This window comes from Gossypium raimondii, chromosome 7 (assembly GCF_025698545.1).
Source record: "Gossypium raimondii isolate GPD5lz chromosome 7, ASM2569854v1, whole genome shotgun sequence".
NCBI classification, from domain to species: Eukaryota; Viridiplantae; Streptophyta; class Magnoliopsida; order Malvales; family Malvaceae; genus Gossypium; species Gossypium raimondii.
In genome coordinates, this window is record NC_068571.1 from 35676705 (window position 1) to 35693932 (window position 17228).

Sequence of the window (17228 nt, forward strand, 5' to 3'; positions counted from 1 at the left end):
TAATTTGACTTGAAATCAAAGCTCAAACAGTTTATTTGAGTTAACTTGAAATTTTTGAATAACTTGATTTGAGAAAAATCTAATTTTTTTTTTAACTTTTTCGAATGGAACCAGATTTTGCTCGATCTTAAAATCTTGACAAAGTACAATGATATCTTTACTCAAACAACTTTTCATTTTTCAATACATGTTGCAATTAGTGTCTTGTTTGATAAATTTATTTGAAAGTGGAGCTTCCATATTTAAGTTATAATTGTTGATTCAATTATTTATACATTTGATTTTAAAATTACATCAATAATTAAAGTAAGGACTTTAATATTTTATTAAAATAAGGACTTTAATATTTTATTAAAATAAGGACTAATCAATAATTAAAATAAGGACTTTAATATTTTATTAAAATAAGGACTAATCAATAATTAAAATAAGGACTTTAATATTTTATTAAAAATCAAGAAATTTAATATTTTAATAAATAAATTTAAATTTAAAATGTTATAAAAGTTTTAAAACAAGAGAAAGAAGATTATTAAAGCAAATCCTCATTCTTATAAAAAAATAATGTTGCTTAGAAAATCTTTTCACATTTGAACCTACCATGTGAAGAAAATCTAATTAAAATTTGGTCTCCAAATTCATATTTATTGAACCCTTTTTACTATTTCTAAGGAAAATTATATATAAATTTGTTTTCAAAGTGTTCAATAATGTGAAATCATAAAATGGAGTCGTATGTATGATTTTTCAATTAACATTATTATTAAATAAAGTACTAAAACAAACCCAAACCTTGTTGCTTAACAAAATATTTTTCTCAATCATACCACAAAATTTGTTGCTTTACAAAATAAACAAGTTTTGATACCTTAATTACTATAGTTAATATAAGGGAGGGCAATCGGGGATCTAGCTTTGTTGCAATGATATCATTTAGTAGATAATTTTTGCTTCGTGTGTTCTAAATTTGTATTGTTTATTTTTATTTGATAATGTCTAATTGCAACTTCAATTCATTGATAGTGTGTTCTAATTTTAATATGTTGCGATAATGGCTCAAATCGCCTTTAATTGCACAAAGTGTGAGGCGTAAAAGAATTGGTCTTGCATTGACAATATGGTTGGAAATCAGAGCATTGCGATTTGGTTCTTATTTAGAATGGGTGCCACCTTAGCCTCTGACTTATAGACCAAGGATTAGGTCTTATACCTTAGATTTTTATGCAAAAGCGGGATTATGTGAAGAGGCTTGTATATGCTAGTGACGAGACTTGTATTGAACAAGTTAGGATGAATAGAACTGCCTTTTTTAAACTATGTGAGATGTTAGAATCGATAGGGGGATTGAAGTCGTCAAGGTTCATGCTTGTTGATGAGCAAGTAGCAATGTTTTTACATATCATCTCCCATCACCTGAAAAATCTAGTTATCAAGCATCACTTTAGTTTACCTTCTGTTGCCCGATTGGAATGGGTCAGAAGATTTCTTTCTTACCATTAAATATCAATGTTCAAACTTTTTGATGTTGTAAAACTATATAACATATGGATTATGATGTACAATTTCATTTTCATCTAACATTTTCTTAATATAAGTTAATTATGTTTATGCAGAATATAATTCTCAAGTTATATATTGATTTTAGTAAATTGATATAAGAACATTTTATTAGTAAGAATTTTATGAAATTACATTTAATATTAATTATTTTAAATTGTATAAATTCATATAAGAAAATTTAAAAGCATACAATTTTATGAAATTTAATATTAATTATTAAATTATATGTAATAATTATTATTTTAAATTATACAAATTCATAAAATATAATTTATTAGTTATAATTATTTTAAATTTTATTAAATCATATATTTTAATTAAAATATATTTAATATTAATTATTTCAAATTTTCATTTATAGTATCATATATTATGATTTGAGTAAATTCATATAAGAATATTAATTATTAAGAATTTTATTAAATTATATATTTTAATTATAATATATTTAAAATTATGTTAATTTATATTTTACAAGATCATATATTATGATTTGAGTAAATTCATATAAGAATATTAATTATTAAGAATTTTATTAAATTATATATTTTAATTATAATATATTTAATAATAATTATGTTTAAATACGATTAAAATATTTATTATTGATAATAATAATCTTAAGCAAATTTAAATAACAATAACAATATTTAATATAAATTTACGCTAATAACAATACTTATATATTAATTATTAACAATATTTATTATATATTAAATAACAATAACAATATTTAATAATTTACCAAAACAAATTTCGCTAATTATTAAGAATTTTATTAAATTATATATTTTAATTAAAATATATTTAATAATAATTATGTTTAAATATGATTAAAATATTTATTATTGATAATAATAATCTTATTAAAATCTAAATAACAATAACAATAATCATTTACCAAAACAAATTTATGCTAAGGGTATTCTAGTCATTTTAGCTTTTTCCATTATGCTATTACACCTCTATTCCATTCAACCAAGCACAAGATTACTATTACGCCTCTATTCCATTACATTCAACCAAACAGTTGATTTGCTATTACACCTCTAATCCAATACACCTCTAATCTAATACAGCGAACCAAACGCACTCTAAGTTTTCCTCTTTCAGATTTTTCTCTTTTTATGAAAATTGGTGAAGTGTGTAGTTTTCATAATTTATATTAAACCTCAACTTCCTTTTCTGTCTGCTTTACATTACTATCATTTTCAGTTACCTAAAATGGATGGGATGTTTTATTCAAATTCAGAAATGCAAAAGAGAGCTTTCCCTTAACATGACTGCCTGCCAGAATATAAGATTACTGCTACTAAGTAAGAAGTTTGTTTTTATTTTTTAAAGATTTTGTATAGATTGCTATACATTGTACATTTTAAGGAACAGCCCATGTTCCCCTTTTCTTGTAAATAGAATTATAATTATAGGTTTTCTCTTTAATTATCATATCTTGGAAGCATCAGCGGTTACCCGGCACAGCGCAACGGCAGTCTTGGAACCAGATTGTCGACCCAGATGGTTGCTGATGAATTCACCCGCCAACATGAGCTTTGCCAGATCCACATTCGTCTTCACACCAAGGCCGTTCAGCATATACACCACATCTTCCGTGGGAACATTCCCTGAAGCTCCCTTTGCATATGGACAACCACCCAACCCCGCCACTGATGAATCCACTGTGCTAATCCCCATCTGTTCATATAAACAACATTTTAAATTTTTTTTTATGCTCATCTAGCAATAAATCTCAATGAAGCTTTGAAATCAATATTTTTTCACTTTTAGCCGATTATAGCAGTACTAACTACTTGAAACATGGACAGCTTCGGTATTTGAGCCAAAACCACCCCAGCAAGGGTGGAAGGAATTCTGACCGCACTGTCAATCTTCTTGTCAGTGGCGGCAGGGGTCCAAAATCAGTGGTATGGAATGATGTGAGACGGTAACTATTTTAAAGGATAATCAAGAAATTTAATATTTTAATAAATAAATTTAAATTTAAAATGTTATAAAAGTTTTAAAACAAGAGAAAGAAGATTATTAAAGCAAATCCTCATTCTTATAAAAAAATAATGTTGCTTAGAAAATCTTTTCACATTTGAACCTACCATGTGAAGAAAATCTAATTAAAATTTGGTCTCCAAATTCATATTTATTGAACCCTTTTTACTATTTCTAAGGAAAATTATATATAAATTTGTTTTCAAAGTGTTCAATAATGTGAAATCATAAAATGGAGTCGTATGTATGATTTTTCAATTAACATTATTATTAAATAAAGTACTAAAACAAACCCAAACCTTGTTGCTTAACAAAATATTTTCTCAATCATACCACAAAATTTGTTGCTTTACAAAATAAACAAGTTTTGATACCTTAATTACTATAGTTAATATAAGGGAGGGCAATCGGGGATCTAGCTTTGTTGCAATGATATCATTTAGTAGATAATTTTTTGCTTCGTGTGTTCTAAATTTGTATTGTTTATTTTTATTTGATAATGTCTAATTGCAACTTCAATTCATTGATAGTGTGTTCTAATTTTAATATGTTGCAGTAATGGCTCGTCTGCCTTTAATTGCACAAAGTGTGAGGCGTAAAAGAATTGGTCTTGCATTGACAATATGGTTGGAAATCTGTAGCATTGCGATTTGGTTCTTATTTAGAATGGGTGCCAGCCTTAGCCTACAGACTTATAGACCAAGGATTAGGTCTTATACCTTAGATTTTTATGCAAAACGGGATTATGTGAAGAGGCTTGTATATGCTAGTGACGAGACTTGTATTGAACAAGTTAGGATGAATAGAACTGCCTTTTTTAAACTATGTGAGATGTTAGAATCGATAGGGGGATTGAAGTCGTCAAGGTTCATGCTTGTTGATGAGCAAGTAGCAATGTTTTTACATATCATCTCCCATCACCGAAAAATCTAGTTATCAAGCATCACTTTAGTTTACCTTCATTGCCCGATTGGAATGGGTCAAGATTTCTTTCTTACCATTAAATATCAATGTTCAAACTTTTTGATGTTGTAAAACTATATAACATATGGATTATGATGTACAATTTCATTTTCATCTAACATTTTCTTAATATAAGTTAATTATGTTTATGCGAATATAATTCTCAAGTTATATATTGATTTTAGTAAATTGATATAAGAACATTTTATTAGTAAGAATTTTATGAAATTACATTTAATATTAATTATTTTAAATTGTATAAATTCATATAAGAAAATTTAAAAGCATACAATTTTATGAAATTTAATATTAATTATTAAATTATATGTAATAATTATTATTTTAAATTATACAAATTCATAAAATATAATTTATTAGTTATAATTATTTTAAATTTTATTAAATCATATATTTTAATTAAAATATATTTAATATTAATTATTTCAAATTTTCATTTATAGTATCATATATTATGATTTGAGTAAATTCATATAAGAATATTAATTATTAAGAATTTTATTAAATTATATATTTTAATTATAATATATTTAAAATTATGTTAATTTATATTTTACAAGATCATATATTATGATTTGAGTAAATTCATATAAGAATATTAATTATTAAGAATTTTATTAAATTATATATTTTAATTATAATATATTTAATAATAATTATGTTTAAATACGATTAAAATATTTATTATTGATAATAATAATCTTAAGCAAATTTAAATAACAATAACAATATTTAATATAAATTTCGCTAATAACAATACTTATATATTAATTATTAACAATATTTATTATATATTAAATAACAATAACAATATTTAATAATTTACCAAAACAAATTTCGCTAATTATTAAGAATTTTATTAAATTATATATTTTAATTAAAATATATTTAATAATAATTATGTTTAAATATGATTAAAATATTTATTATTGATAATAATAATCTTATTAAAATCTAAATAACAATAACAATAATCATTTACCAAAACAAATTTATGCTAAGGGTATTCTAGTCATTTTAGCTTTTTCCATTATGCTATTACACCTCTATTCCATTCAACCAAGCACAAGATTACTATTACGCTCTATTCCATTACATTCAACCAAACAGTTGATTTGCTATTACACCTCTAATCCAATACACCTCTAATCTAATACAATGAACCAAACGCACTCTAAGTTTTCCTCTTTCAGATTTTTCTCTTTTTATGAAAATTGGTGAAGTGTGTAGTTTTCATAATTTATATTAAACCTCAACTTCCTTTTCTGTCTGCTTTACATTACTATCATTTTCAGTTACCTAAAATGGATGGGATGTTTTATTCAAATTCAGAAATGCAAAAGAGAGCTTTCCCTTAACATGACTGCCTGCCAGAATATAAGATTACTGCTACTAAGTAAGAAGTTTGTTTTATTTTTAAAGATTTTGTATAGATTGCTATACATTGTACATTTTAAGGAACAGCCCATGTTCCCCTTTTCTTGTAAATAGAATTATAATTATAGGTTTTCTTTAATTATCATATCTTGGAAGCATCAGCGGTTACCCGGCACAGCGCAACGGCAGTCTTGGAACCAGATTGTCGACCCAGATGGTTGCTGATGAATTCACCCGCCAACATGAGCTTTGCCAGATCCACATTCGTCTTCACACCAAGGCCGTTCAGCATATACACCACATCTTCCGTGGGAACATTCCCTGAAGCTCCCTTTGCATATGGACAACCACCCAACCCCGCCACTGATGAATCCACTGTGCTAATCCCCATCTGTTCATATAAACAACATTTTAAATTTTTTTTTATGCTCATCTAGCAATAAATCTCAATGAAGCTTTGAAATCAATATTTTTTCACTTTTAGCCGATTATAGCAGTACTAACTACTTGAAACATGGACAGCTTCGGTATTTGAGCCAAAACCACCCCAGCAAGGGTGGAAGGAATTCTGACCGCACTGTCAATCTTCTTGTCAGTGGCGGCAGGGGTCCAAAATCAGTGGTATGGAATGATGTGAGACGGTAACTATTTTAAAGGATCCCAGTCTCATATCTTACTTTCAACTATCCATTACAGGTTTCTGAACTGTGTGCTATTCAAAACCGTAAAGAAACTAATGACTCATTTGGTTACTAGTATAATAACATGAGTAAAAAACATATTTAACACGTGTTCTAAAATAGTTAAGACATAAAATGAAAAATAATTAATACAAATTTAAACATGCAATTAGAAAGATGAGTAAAAACTCTTGTAAAAAATAAAACCTCTTCAAAATAAGCGGAAAATTTTCCTCTCTTTGCTACAAACAAGTCACGCGAGTGGCTAAAAATTACCAATTGTGATTAGCTTATACTTAACCAATGACTATTAACATGTGAAAAAATAATACTCCAACCAAAAGTACCATTAGTGTATTAATACAAGAAAAAGCGTGATTATTACAAAAGTATTAAACAATTTCTCATAACATATAAAATAATTAGTACAAATTTAAACTTGAAATTAGAACTCTAGTAAAATTTTCAAAATAAGTAAAAAAAATTCCTCCCCGTGTTTAAAACAAGTCATGTGAGTGATTAAAAATTACCAAGTGAAATTAGTTTATTGATAACTCATGTACTAAAAAGTCTTGAAAAAATAATACTCCTACCAAAAGAAGCATAATTATTATGTAATGATTTGATTTATGGCTAGACTTTGTTTGTTCTAAGGCTTACTTGGAGAGAAATTAAAATATTTGGAAGAGATTGTCCATAAGTGTCGTGGAAGTGGACAGCAAGCTTTTCAGCAGGAACAACGGCCATTACTGCTTCAAGCATGGGAATCACAGTACCTGTGCCAAATAGAAATGGCTAAGAATTCCCAATGGCCAATGTTTGACTCACATATAATCCAAGAGAAGAACAAGAACTTCAGAGAATTCTACATGCTTATTGCATTGGGGTTACAGATAACCATCAATTCTTCGAGAGCGATGTTAATCCCAAAATAAAACAGCAACTCCTATTTGGTTTTTACATTTCTTTTCATTGAAATGAAATCATAAATAACTATAAAGTATGCATGTATGGAATAATATGTGCCAACAAGGACGGACGGATGGATGTGTATAGGTATGCATGTTTGTATAAATGGGGTGCATGCATACCTGTTAATGTGATTGATGGCTGTATGCATGCATGGGATAGATGCAAGTATGAATGCATGCAGATGCGAACTTGTAAAACATATGAAATATAGAATAGGAAAAAAAAAGAATATAAAATAATAATTTGCAATATTCTATTGTTCTAATTTATTTTGAATTGGAATAATGGGATATTGCAATTAGCTTTTTCATTTCATTTTTATTGCAATATTCATGTTTTTCAGTCCTCTTTTTTTTCCCTTTCTTTTTGTGGATTACCGCCACATGAACTAAAGTAATGCATAATTTTAAAGTTCTAAATGAGGAAAACAAAATAAAAAGCAGAAAATATTAACAAAAGAAAGCAAATTCAACAACAAAAAACCTAATAGTGATTGCTTCCTACTCAACCAAGATACTTTAGTTTCTAGAAGGTGACAGTCTAGACTAGAGCATTACCAGGGGTCCCAACTCCAATTGTATCACCAAGGGATATTTCAAAACAACCCATATCGTAAAGTTCCTTTGCCACATAGGCCACTTTCGACGGAGGAATTGTTCCTTCCACTGGACATCCAACCACGCATGAAACATACCTGTAAACATTTTTTAGCATCATGCAATTTAAGCACCGTACCAGCCAAAATGAATAAAGCACAAACAAAATAGTCCAACTAGAGTTATATTGCATTTATTCTTTTTGATACATAGAATTATATTGCATTTGATTTTTTATAGAACAACGATTCAGATTTAGAAAGGCAGAAAAGATAATTGAATATTTTTAACTACAAACCAAATTCAAAAAATCTATTAACAATCTATAATTCAAATATCCACTCTGAAACAATTATTATACCAGCAAAACATGCTGAGGTAATTATAAAGCCTTCTCATGGGAACAACTAGAAACGGAAAAGAAAAGATAAACAAAGAACAAAGTTCCAAAGGCCATAGGCCTAAAATTTGCACATTGACATTTTTAATGATTCATTACTAAGACAAAGTATATCACTACACATCTGAAAAATCTGCATTTCCGCCAAAGCATTTGCTACAGCATTCCTGATATGTGTGTGTGTGTGTGTGTGTAAAATTGACAGGAGAGCAAAATCTAGGAGATATTACTCGGGGAACAAGATTCATTTTATTAATCCAAGTACAGAGAAGAAAACAGCAATAGTAGCTATCAGTCATGAAAATAATGACAATAAGGTTATAGAAGACATACCCACGTACAGGAACTGAATGCTCCTTAGCAGCAAGACAAACAGCACGGTAACGGGCAAGGCTTTCTTCAATGCTGCAATTAATGTTTGACTTTGAAAAGGACTCGGAAGCAGATGCAAAGATTGCTACTTCTTTTGCACCTGCTGCAACAGCAGCTTCAAAGCCCTAGAATAATATGAACAGCAGATTAGGAAATTTATATGGCATCAACATGATGTTGATGACTCTTTTTTATTCAAAGGAAAGTTACCAACCTTCACATTAGGAGTTAGAACAGGCAGTCTGGCATCCTCTATGTCGCAAACTGCTTTCATTACATCTTTTGCATCTGCTAGCTATATAAAAAGGTAAAGAATAAATCAAAAGCAGATTATCCAAATATTAGCATGCGATAAGTAAAGTATCTCATTCATACTCAACAATAAGTGTCTTCCATGGGATTAATTTGTAAGCATGTATGGTTCTGAACTAAAATCAAATGCGTAGATAAATATGCATACAAGATATATACATACATTTGTGTATATCATTGTTTTGCACGGAATAATTATGTATCTTGCATGTATCTTGTGACCATACACACAAATTTATGCAATTGCTAGCGAAATAAAAAAGGTAAAGAATGAATATAATGCAGGCTATCTCAAATATCAGCAAGAGACAAATCACATATTTAACTTGAATCCAACGATAACTGTTTCCCATGGAATAAATTTGTAAGCATGTAAGGTTCTGAATTGAAATACACACAAATGAAGTGCTAACATATGCATGCAAGATAAATACATACATTATGCAAACCCAACAAAGACAGCACAAAGAGGATAAAAACCTATCTGGCTACAAATGATAATCGAGAGAAGAACCTAGGGCAGAAAGAATACACTAAGTCACCAGGAAAAAAAATTAGCATCAAATAATTCTACTTTGATTATCAAGCCATGATACCTGAGGAACCCATTTAGGAGATACAAAACTTGTAGCTTCAACAACAGGCAACCCTGAAGACACCAATCTCCGAATCAATTCAACTTTCACAGATGTAGGTACAATATTCTTTTCATTCTGTAATCCATCCCTTGGACCAACTTCTACTATCTTCACAAACTTTGGAATACCATTTAAAAACTGCATCACATGAATAAAAAGTATTAGATAAAGCAAGTCAAGAGCTTAAAAAATATTAGATAATGAAGAACTAGAAGAAAAAACACATTCCACTAATAATCCAGGAGACAAATATTACAGAAAATCCTGATAGTCTCAAGGGAATGAAAAGTATACAATTCTGTTCAGGTTATTTATTACCTTATTTGTTATGCCCCTTGTGCCTCTTTCAGTGCACTTGGAGCTATAGTGCTGATCTGGCAAGTTCCTTGATTTACAAACATGTCCAAATTTCATCCTATTCTTGCTTAAGCTTTTAGCCCTTCGGTTGAAGGCTTCACCATCAGATGCATCCCTCACATGTCTTCTCCATGGGAATGCCTCCCCTTTATATTCTTCATAATCCTCACTGGAAAATATATTTTTCAATAATGTCAATAAATTGAAAACTGATATGTGCAGAATACAAACCATGCACATATTATGGTATAAAAAGCAATAGAAGAAGTGGAAGCATTGACAATTAACCATATAGATTATACACTAAATTTCATAGGCAAAACTAAAAGCACACATTTCTGTTCTTTTGACATCCTAAAATCGAATTTAAAGAACAAAGTGCTAATGCCCATTAAATGTTTGGAAGTTCCACCAAAGATAAAAGGAACCCAAAAGAAAAAGGTCCCAAGTACTTGATGAGTAAATAGAAAAGAAATCATTATCCCTGAGAGTCGGGATGTATCTGATGTTTAGGTGCAGGTGTGACCAGGGAAGTGAATGACTCAAGTTTCCTGTAAACTACTCAACCTCGGCTCATTACAACTCAAGTTTTACTTATTCACTATTAACCAAACATGAAGTTAAGTACTCAAGCAATAAGACAAGTTACAGTCTAGTTTAATGCTTGAATAAAGTGGTCCTAAAAACCTTTTTGAACCTTTTAACATTTCTAAATATAAAATAAAAATATAAATCAAGCATTGATTTACATATTTAGAAATTTTATTTGAGTTTCATATTCAAGACTGAGTCCGTGACAGAGCCAAGTTTCAAAACCAAATTAAGTTGAGCTTGAGTAGCTAGATTGTGATTATGAGCTGTGCTTGAGTATAAGAATAAAGCTGGATCTTATTTTATCAATGGACAAACTGCCCAGGCAATAGTTAGGTTCTAAATTCTATTACTAAATTGACCCATTTAGCCTTTGACAGAAAGATCTACTTGAGTCAACCAAGACTGGTATAAAGTACCATCTTCAATTATGAGGTATAAACACAGATGTAAACAACAGATACTGTAAAATATAAAAAAGAGTGAAAATTGTCCCAAAATTGATACCATCACTTCTAAATTTTATTATTAACTTCTGCGAAACAAAAAGGAGAATATAAGTGCTCATAGGAGACCACTCCTTCGGATAATAGTATCTGACTTACTCGGAGCTATTGGATGTGCTGCAACCCCTCCCTTCGATCCAGCAGTTTCCCATGCCCATATCATCTACTGTGGGCCGGCAAGCACCAGCTGAGAACCTCTGAATCCTATCTATAGTACTCATGCTAGGAAGCTTGTCAAAACCGAGTGGTTCCTCCAAACTCGACATAGTGAACAAAACTCAAAGGAGATACTGAAAAGTAAGCAGAACACAAATTAGAGCTTAACTGAAACAGTAAAATAAGGTCTTCTCACAAGAAGAGGAGATCAATGAAAGAGAAAGTAAGGATCGTTTGATTCATTTAAACATCTCATTCTTTAAAATATTTCAGCAGATTAACCATTTCTTAATTACGTATACGCATATCCACTTCCCACATGTGACTAAATTTTTGTCAAATTATCAGGAAATAAGAGGAAAATATTCTGCAGCACATGTGAAAAATCAATTCAAAAAGAAAAAGGCCCAACCAACATGATATAAACAACAAAAGCTAATAAACATGATATAAACAAAAAAAGCTAATAAAACAGCAGTAAGAACAAAATTATAGCTAAAGTATGAGATGTTGCTGCCCACTAATCATAATCAATAAATAGAGAGTTTCAAAATCCCGTAAGGTAAACTAGGTATGACACTAAACAATTTTTAAGAGATCACGAACTGAAAAGTCAAAAAGCTAATAATGTTTGATTTACCCTTTTTTTGCCTTACCAAAGTGCTTAAAAGATGCAAAAATCTTCTACCGTGGGAAAACATAGGAAGTTTTAGTTTTTCTTAAATAAAACAATTAAGAAATAGGGAGATTGGGTCGAATAGTTAGACAAGAATCCAACTCATCAGAAAATTTTACATGAGAAGAGACAGAAAAGGAAGATATGTCCTTAATAGACTAGTATAGATAAATCAACAGAGCCAGTTTCAACCAAGCAACCTTGCTTTACTTTGATTCTCCAGTTTCTTCTCTCCTATTTCATAGCTTCTACAATAAAGATTGGTGTGATCTATTTCTCCAGCACACCAGCTTGCTTTATTATTCTCTACTATGGAAATTGCTGCTATTGTCACAGTAGCTGGCATAAATCTTACCACCCATTATAACAGATATATATATTCATTCAGAATCACAAGCATTCTTATTTCCTGTTCATACTAGTCCAAGTTGACTATAACCTGCACTTCAAACTGACTCATTCAAGGGAAAATAAGCTCTTTAAAGTGGACAGGTAATGACCCAAATGTGAACTAAAGAACTTTCCTTAACTGAATAATTAGTTGCTAGCAGGTGAAGGTTTGTTTTGTCCTTCAAGAAGCAAAGGAAAATTTGCTGATAAATCACACTTGTAACAAATTGCATTTAGTTTATTCAAACATAAAAGCAAGTCAGATCATATTATATGGCAAAAAACTATGACTAAAGTTGTGTCTCAAATACTTTATCTCATAACAGGTTAATCTAAAGTTTAGGTCCTATCAAATAGACACTAATCTATACACCTATAGTTTGATTTTATAGATCATCATACAGCAAAAACTTATCAAACTGAAACAAAACATCAAAGCAATTAGTTTTCTGTTGTTCCAACATAGAGATCGGACAACTACAACATAACATCAAAGTACTAGATTTCATCTGATATTCTCACTCAACAGCAATTATCACCATTTTCTTCTCTACCTTCTTCAAGCAAAAACACAGATGGACATCTCTAAAGCTTCAAGAAAAGTTTTTCGTTTTCCAGAACACACGTCCTGATAAATACCCTAGGCAGTACAACTGCACTGCACCAAAAGTAAAAAGCTCTAGTCTAGATAATTAAACTCTTGGAGTCTTCCAGGTCTCAGCCATAAAATTGAGAAATACTTGCCTAATTTCAAAGAGAAAAGAAATGCCGGCATTTACTCTCAGAAAGAAGAAAAAGTTCAAAATGAAGATATTTCAAATTCCCAAGCAATAAATGTAAGCTATTCTATGCCATTATTATTTGCAGCGGGTGCAATGTAATATCTAACTATGGATTTTACATTGAACTCTGAACTTTTACATTCTTCTTTTTTAGTCCTTTAAGATGACATCTATATACTTCGATAAGCCTTCTAAACAGTTCGCGCTCCTTTAAATTTTCTAGGCAACCAAACAGCAGAACAACCTGACATCAAATCTTCCACCAGAATCCAAACCTCTCAAAATCCTAAACTCTCTGTTTCAATTTCTAAGGGAAAGAGAAATGAATTTGTTTCTAAGCTCGGACATTTTCCTGCTGGCTTTTTCCTTTTCCATATAAAAGCAAAAAAATAATAAAAATGAAAAACAATTGAACTACTCCATAGAACTTTCCAACCAAAACAGAACACGCAACATTCAAATTCTCATTTCTTTTCCTTACTCGTTTAGCTACTAGATTTCTCAGCGTCAAAAAAGAAAAAAAAAACAATTAATGAAGAAATCAAAGAGAAAGAATAAAAGAACCGGAATGAAGAGGGAAAAAAAGTAGATGGAGAGAATTACCGAAATAGGATTTCGGATAAAAGAGAAAAGAAAGAGAAACCCTAGAATTTGGGGGTTTAGAAGAATCTGGAGAGGTTTTTTTTTTCTTCCAAAAGGAGGGGGAATTAAATAAAAGAGGAGGAAGAAGAAGAAGAAGAAGAAGAGCAGGTAACGCAACGTGCAGGACGGAGTTGTTCACAATGCATTTCTTGTTCGAGTTTGGTGGGACAATTTTAAATTCATTTAATTAATTTTTTTTCTTAAAAAAAAATCTTTCGCTGAAGCCTGGGGGACTGAATTGGGTATAAATTTATCAAAATATTAAATACACATTTATTATTATCTGTCTGAACAAACTAAATTAAAAATATACAAAGACATAAAGCTATTAGTCATAATTTCAAAAATGAAAATTACATAAATATCCTTATAACTTTTTTTGTATAATTTTTTTGTCGGTGATATCAAATTCAATCAAGTATATATATAATTTTATAACAATATAAATTATACTAATGCTTTTTCTTAATAAATTTTAATAAAATGTTTTGTATAAAAACTAACATTTATATATTTTTAAAAAACCAATAAAATGGGTGTGTCGGCTTGTTGTTTAATTTGATATTTTAAGTAAAATAAAATACACTTAATTAATTACATAAAATAAAATTATGATTTTTTAAGGAAAAAACCTACTTATTGTTAAACTAACAATTCCACGTTAAAAGAAAAACATTTCTCACCGACAGAAAAAACTTCCAAAGTGTAATTTTATTATTTTTCTATTAAATTATATGAATTACATAAGTTAATCCGAGACTTAACTTAATTAAAATTTTAAAAATTAACAAATATTTTTATATAAGTAATTTTTAATTATAAAATTTATATATATATTCACCTCACATTGTGAATGATGCACTTATGAGTTATAAATATCTATATTTTCGTTTTTATATTTTATCACAACAAAACATTTTTTTATATTTACTAATAGTGCGTCAAATACTAAGTATAAGTTGTATAAATGAATTTAATGTTATGAATAAATTATTTTAATAATAAATATTTCATATATTTCATTTTTTATAATAAACATTTTAAAAGAATAACTACCTATTTTAAGAAGAAACTATGAATTTAAAAATATAATATTATTTTTCCTCTTTCAACTATTTTCTTTCCACATAAAATATGTTTATTCAAATAATAAATGTGAAATTATTCTGTGTATAAATTGGAGTAAAAGGGAAGGATGGCGAATGGTGGTAGGCAGTTTTCAGTTGGAAGTTAGGTCATTTTCTTGTTGGTATATATTTATTCTTTTATTTAAGGATAAATTATCAAAATAGTCACTTTTGTTGGCGTCATGTTATATTTTAATCATTTATGTTTGAAATGTTACGTTTTAGTCACTTACGTTATCATGTTGTAACATTTTAGTTACTAAACCGTTAATTGTTGTTAACAGTGTAACGATAAGTTGATGTGACATGTTAAATCATTATTTCAAACAAAAATTTTAGGTTAAATTCTACAATTGGTCCTTTTTTTTTATTTTGAGCAATTTAATTTTTTTTAACTTTCCCTTTTTTTTCTTTTTTTTTTCATTCTCTTCTGCTTCTCCCTTTGTTTTCCTCCCTTCTTCATTTCTTTTAACGTAGTTTTTCTATGTTTTCTATTTGTTAAAACTAGTCCACAAGCTTGCCTCACTCGAAAAAATTTAATTGTTCAAAAAATAAAAGTGTAGGGATTAATTTTAACAAATGGAAAATATAGAAGAACTATGTTAAAAGAAATGGAAAAGGGAGGAAAACAGAGGGAGAAACAAAAGAGAACAGAAAATAAAGAGAAAAAAGTAAAGTTAAAATAACATAAAATAAAAAAATAAATTGCTCAAAACAAAAAAATTGGGAACCGATTGTATAAATTAACCTAAATTTTTGTTTGAAATAATGATTTAACGTGTCATGTTAGCTTAACATTACACGTTAACCGTAATTAATGGTTCATGACTAAAATGTTACAAATGCGATAACATAAGTGATTAAAACGTAACATTTTAAATATAAATGACTAAAATATAACATGAGATAAATAAAAGTGACTATTTCATTATTTACCCTTTCTTTAATAATAGCCGCCTAATTACATCACCACCGTCCATTTTCTTCATCAAATTTGCTTTTTGTTTTTAAATTAGCAATTAAAGTAGTTGACAGACACTGTTTTATGTTCCACGACTTATTCATGTTTCTAAAACTTGAAAATGTCAACACCAAAATCAAAACTTGAAAAATGTCAATGTCCCTAAAATCAATATAACTACATTGCATACTCCCATTAAGTTGGGGGTTCAAGTAATTAATTAAAAATAAAGTTTTAATTATAAAATATCTTTTTTATTGTCAGAAATAAATTAGCAAAATCTGAAATAATTTGAGAGTAAAAATTATGATGTGATAGAATTAAAATATGTCACATTTTTGGACCAATCACTTCATAATATAATTTAAAAATAAAATAATAAATGAAGTGGTAAAATATATTTATCGAAATGCAATTACTATGTAAATTAGATCGTGACAAATTATACAAAAAATTTGATAAACTTATGCAAAAAATATATTAGGAGTTAGGACATGACATGAACAAATAAAATATTTTCTAAATAAAATCATAATAATAAAGGTAAACTACATCATAGGTCACTCTAAAATAGCGTCGTCTCTATTTTGGTCACTCTAAACTTTTTTTTTTTGTCAATGTAGTCACTTTAATTAAGATAATTGCTCGAATTGGTTATTGCCGTTAAAAATTTCATTAATCTGTTAACAGATTGCTGACGTGGATTTTTTTACTTTTGACTAGAGTTGGGTACCTCTTTGTAATTAGACCAAAACATTTTTTTTGTTTATTTGCAACATAAGACTAAAGCTTGTAAGTTTTCTCTTTTTTCTTCTTGTTGTTTGTTTCCTGGGAAAAGTAATAAAGGAAAATGAGGATAGTTTTAACTTGTCTAAAACACCCCATGTTCTAGTTTTTATTCAGATAACCTTATCACTCTTTTTCTTTCTTTAATTTATTTTTCTTGACATTTTAATAGAAAACATGCACAAGAGAAAATAAAAGAAAATTCTCAAAATTCCTTAAAAACCTTAAAATCTTCTCTTAAGTACCCTCAAAATCATAATTTCATTATTAACATTCAATACCCAATAACAATAACATAATTACTATGAAAAGAAAATAACAATAAATATTTATATCAAAAAAAGAAAACATTGTTTGGGGAATCA

The 17228-nt window shown here is 28.6% G+C and overlaps 1 protein-coding gene across 3 annotated transcripts; it reads right to left on the reverse strand.

The window, feature by feature from the left end:
- Positions 1-2870: 2870 nt before the first annotated feature.
- Positions 2871-14129, reverse strand: LOC105794001 (hydroxymethylglutaryl-CoA lyase, mitochondrial). 3 transcript variants are annotated; one of them, XM_012622969.2, is made up of 9 exons: positions 13951-14128; positions 11443-11633; positions 10208-10415; positions 9848-10027; positions 9154-9234; positions 8901-9064; positions 8129-8265; positions 7260-7375; positions 2871-3252 (listed from the first exon to the last, which is right to left on the reverse strand). In XM_012622969.2, the coding sequence occupies exons 2-9, from the start codon at positions 11607-11609 to the stop codon at positions 3004-3006; spliced, it is 1302 nt and encodes a 433-aa protein (XP_012478423.1). In that variant the 5' UTR covers positions 11610-11633; positions 13951-14128; the 3' UTR covers positions 2871-3003. The 3 variants fall into 3 exon arrangements, with proteins under 3 accessions (XP_012478423.1, XP_052489323.1, XP_052489324.1); XM_052633363.1 differs by lacking the exon at positions 2871-3252 and adding an exon at positions 5878-6310 and having other exon boundaries at positions 13951-14129; XM_052633364.1 differs by lacking the exons at positions 2871-3252; positions 13951-14128 and adding exons at positions 5878-6310; positions 12376-13100.
- Between the last annotated feature and the right edge of the window lie 3099 nt (positions 14130-17228).

Bases quoted from the DNA above. Each gene is read 5' to 3' on its own strand.
- LOC105794001 (XM_012622969.2), bottom strand. From the start codon at position 11,609: ATGTCGAGTTTGGAGGAACCACTCGGTTTTGACAAGCTTCCTAGCATG. The intron at 9,235-9,847 runs GTATCATGGCTT...CTTTTTATATAG, and splicing joins CTCCTAAATGGGTTCCTCAG to CTAGCAGATGCAAAAGATGT. The intron at 9,065-9,153 runs GTTGGTAACTTT...ATATTATTCTAG, and splicing joins TTCTAACTCCTAATGTGAAG to GGCTTTGAAGCTGCTGTTGC.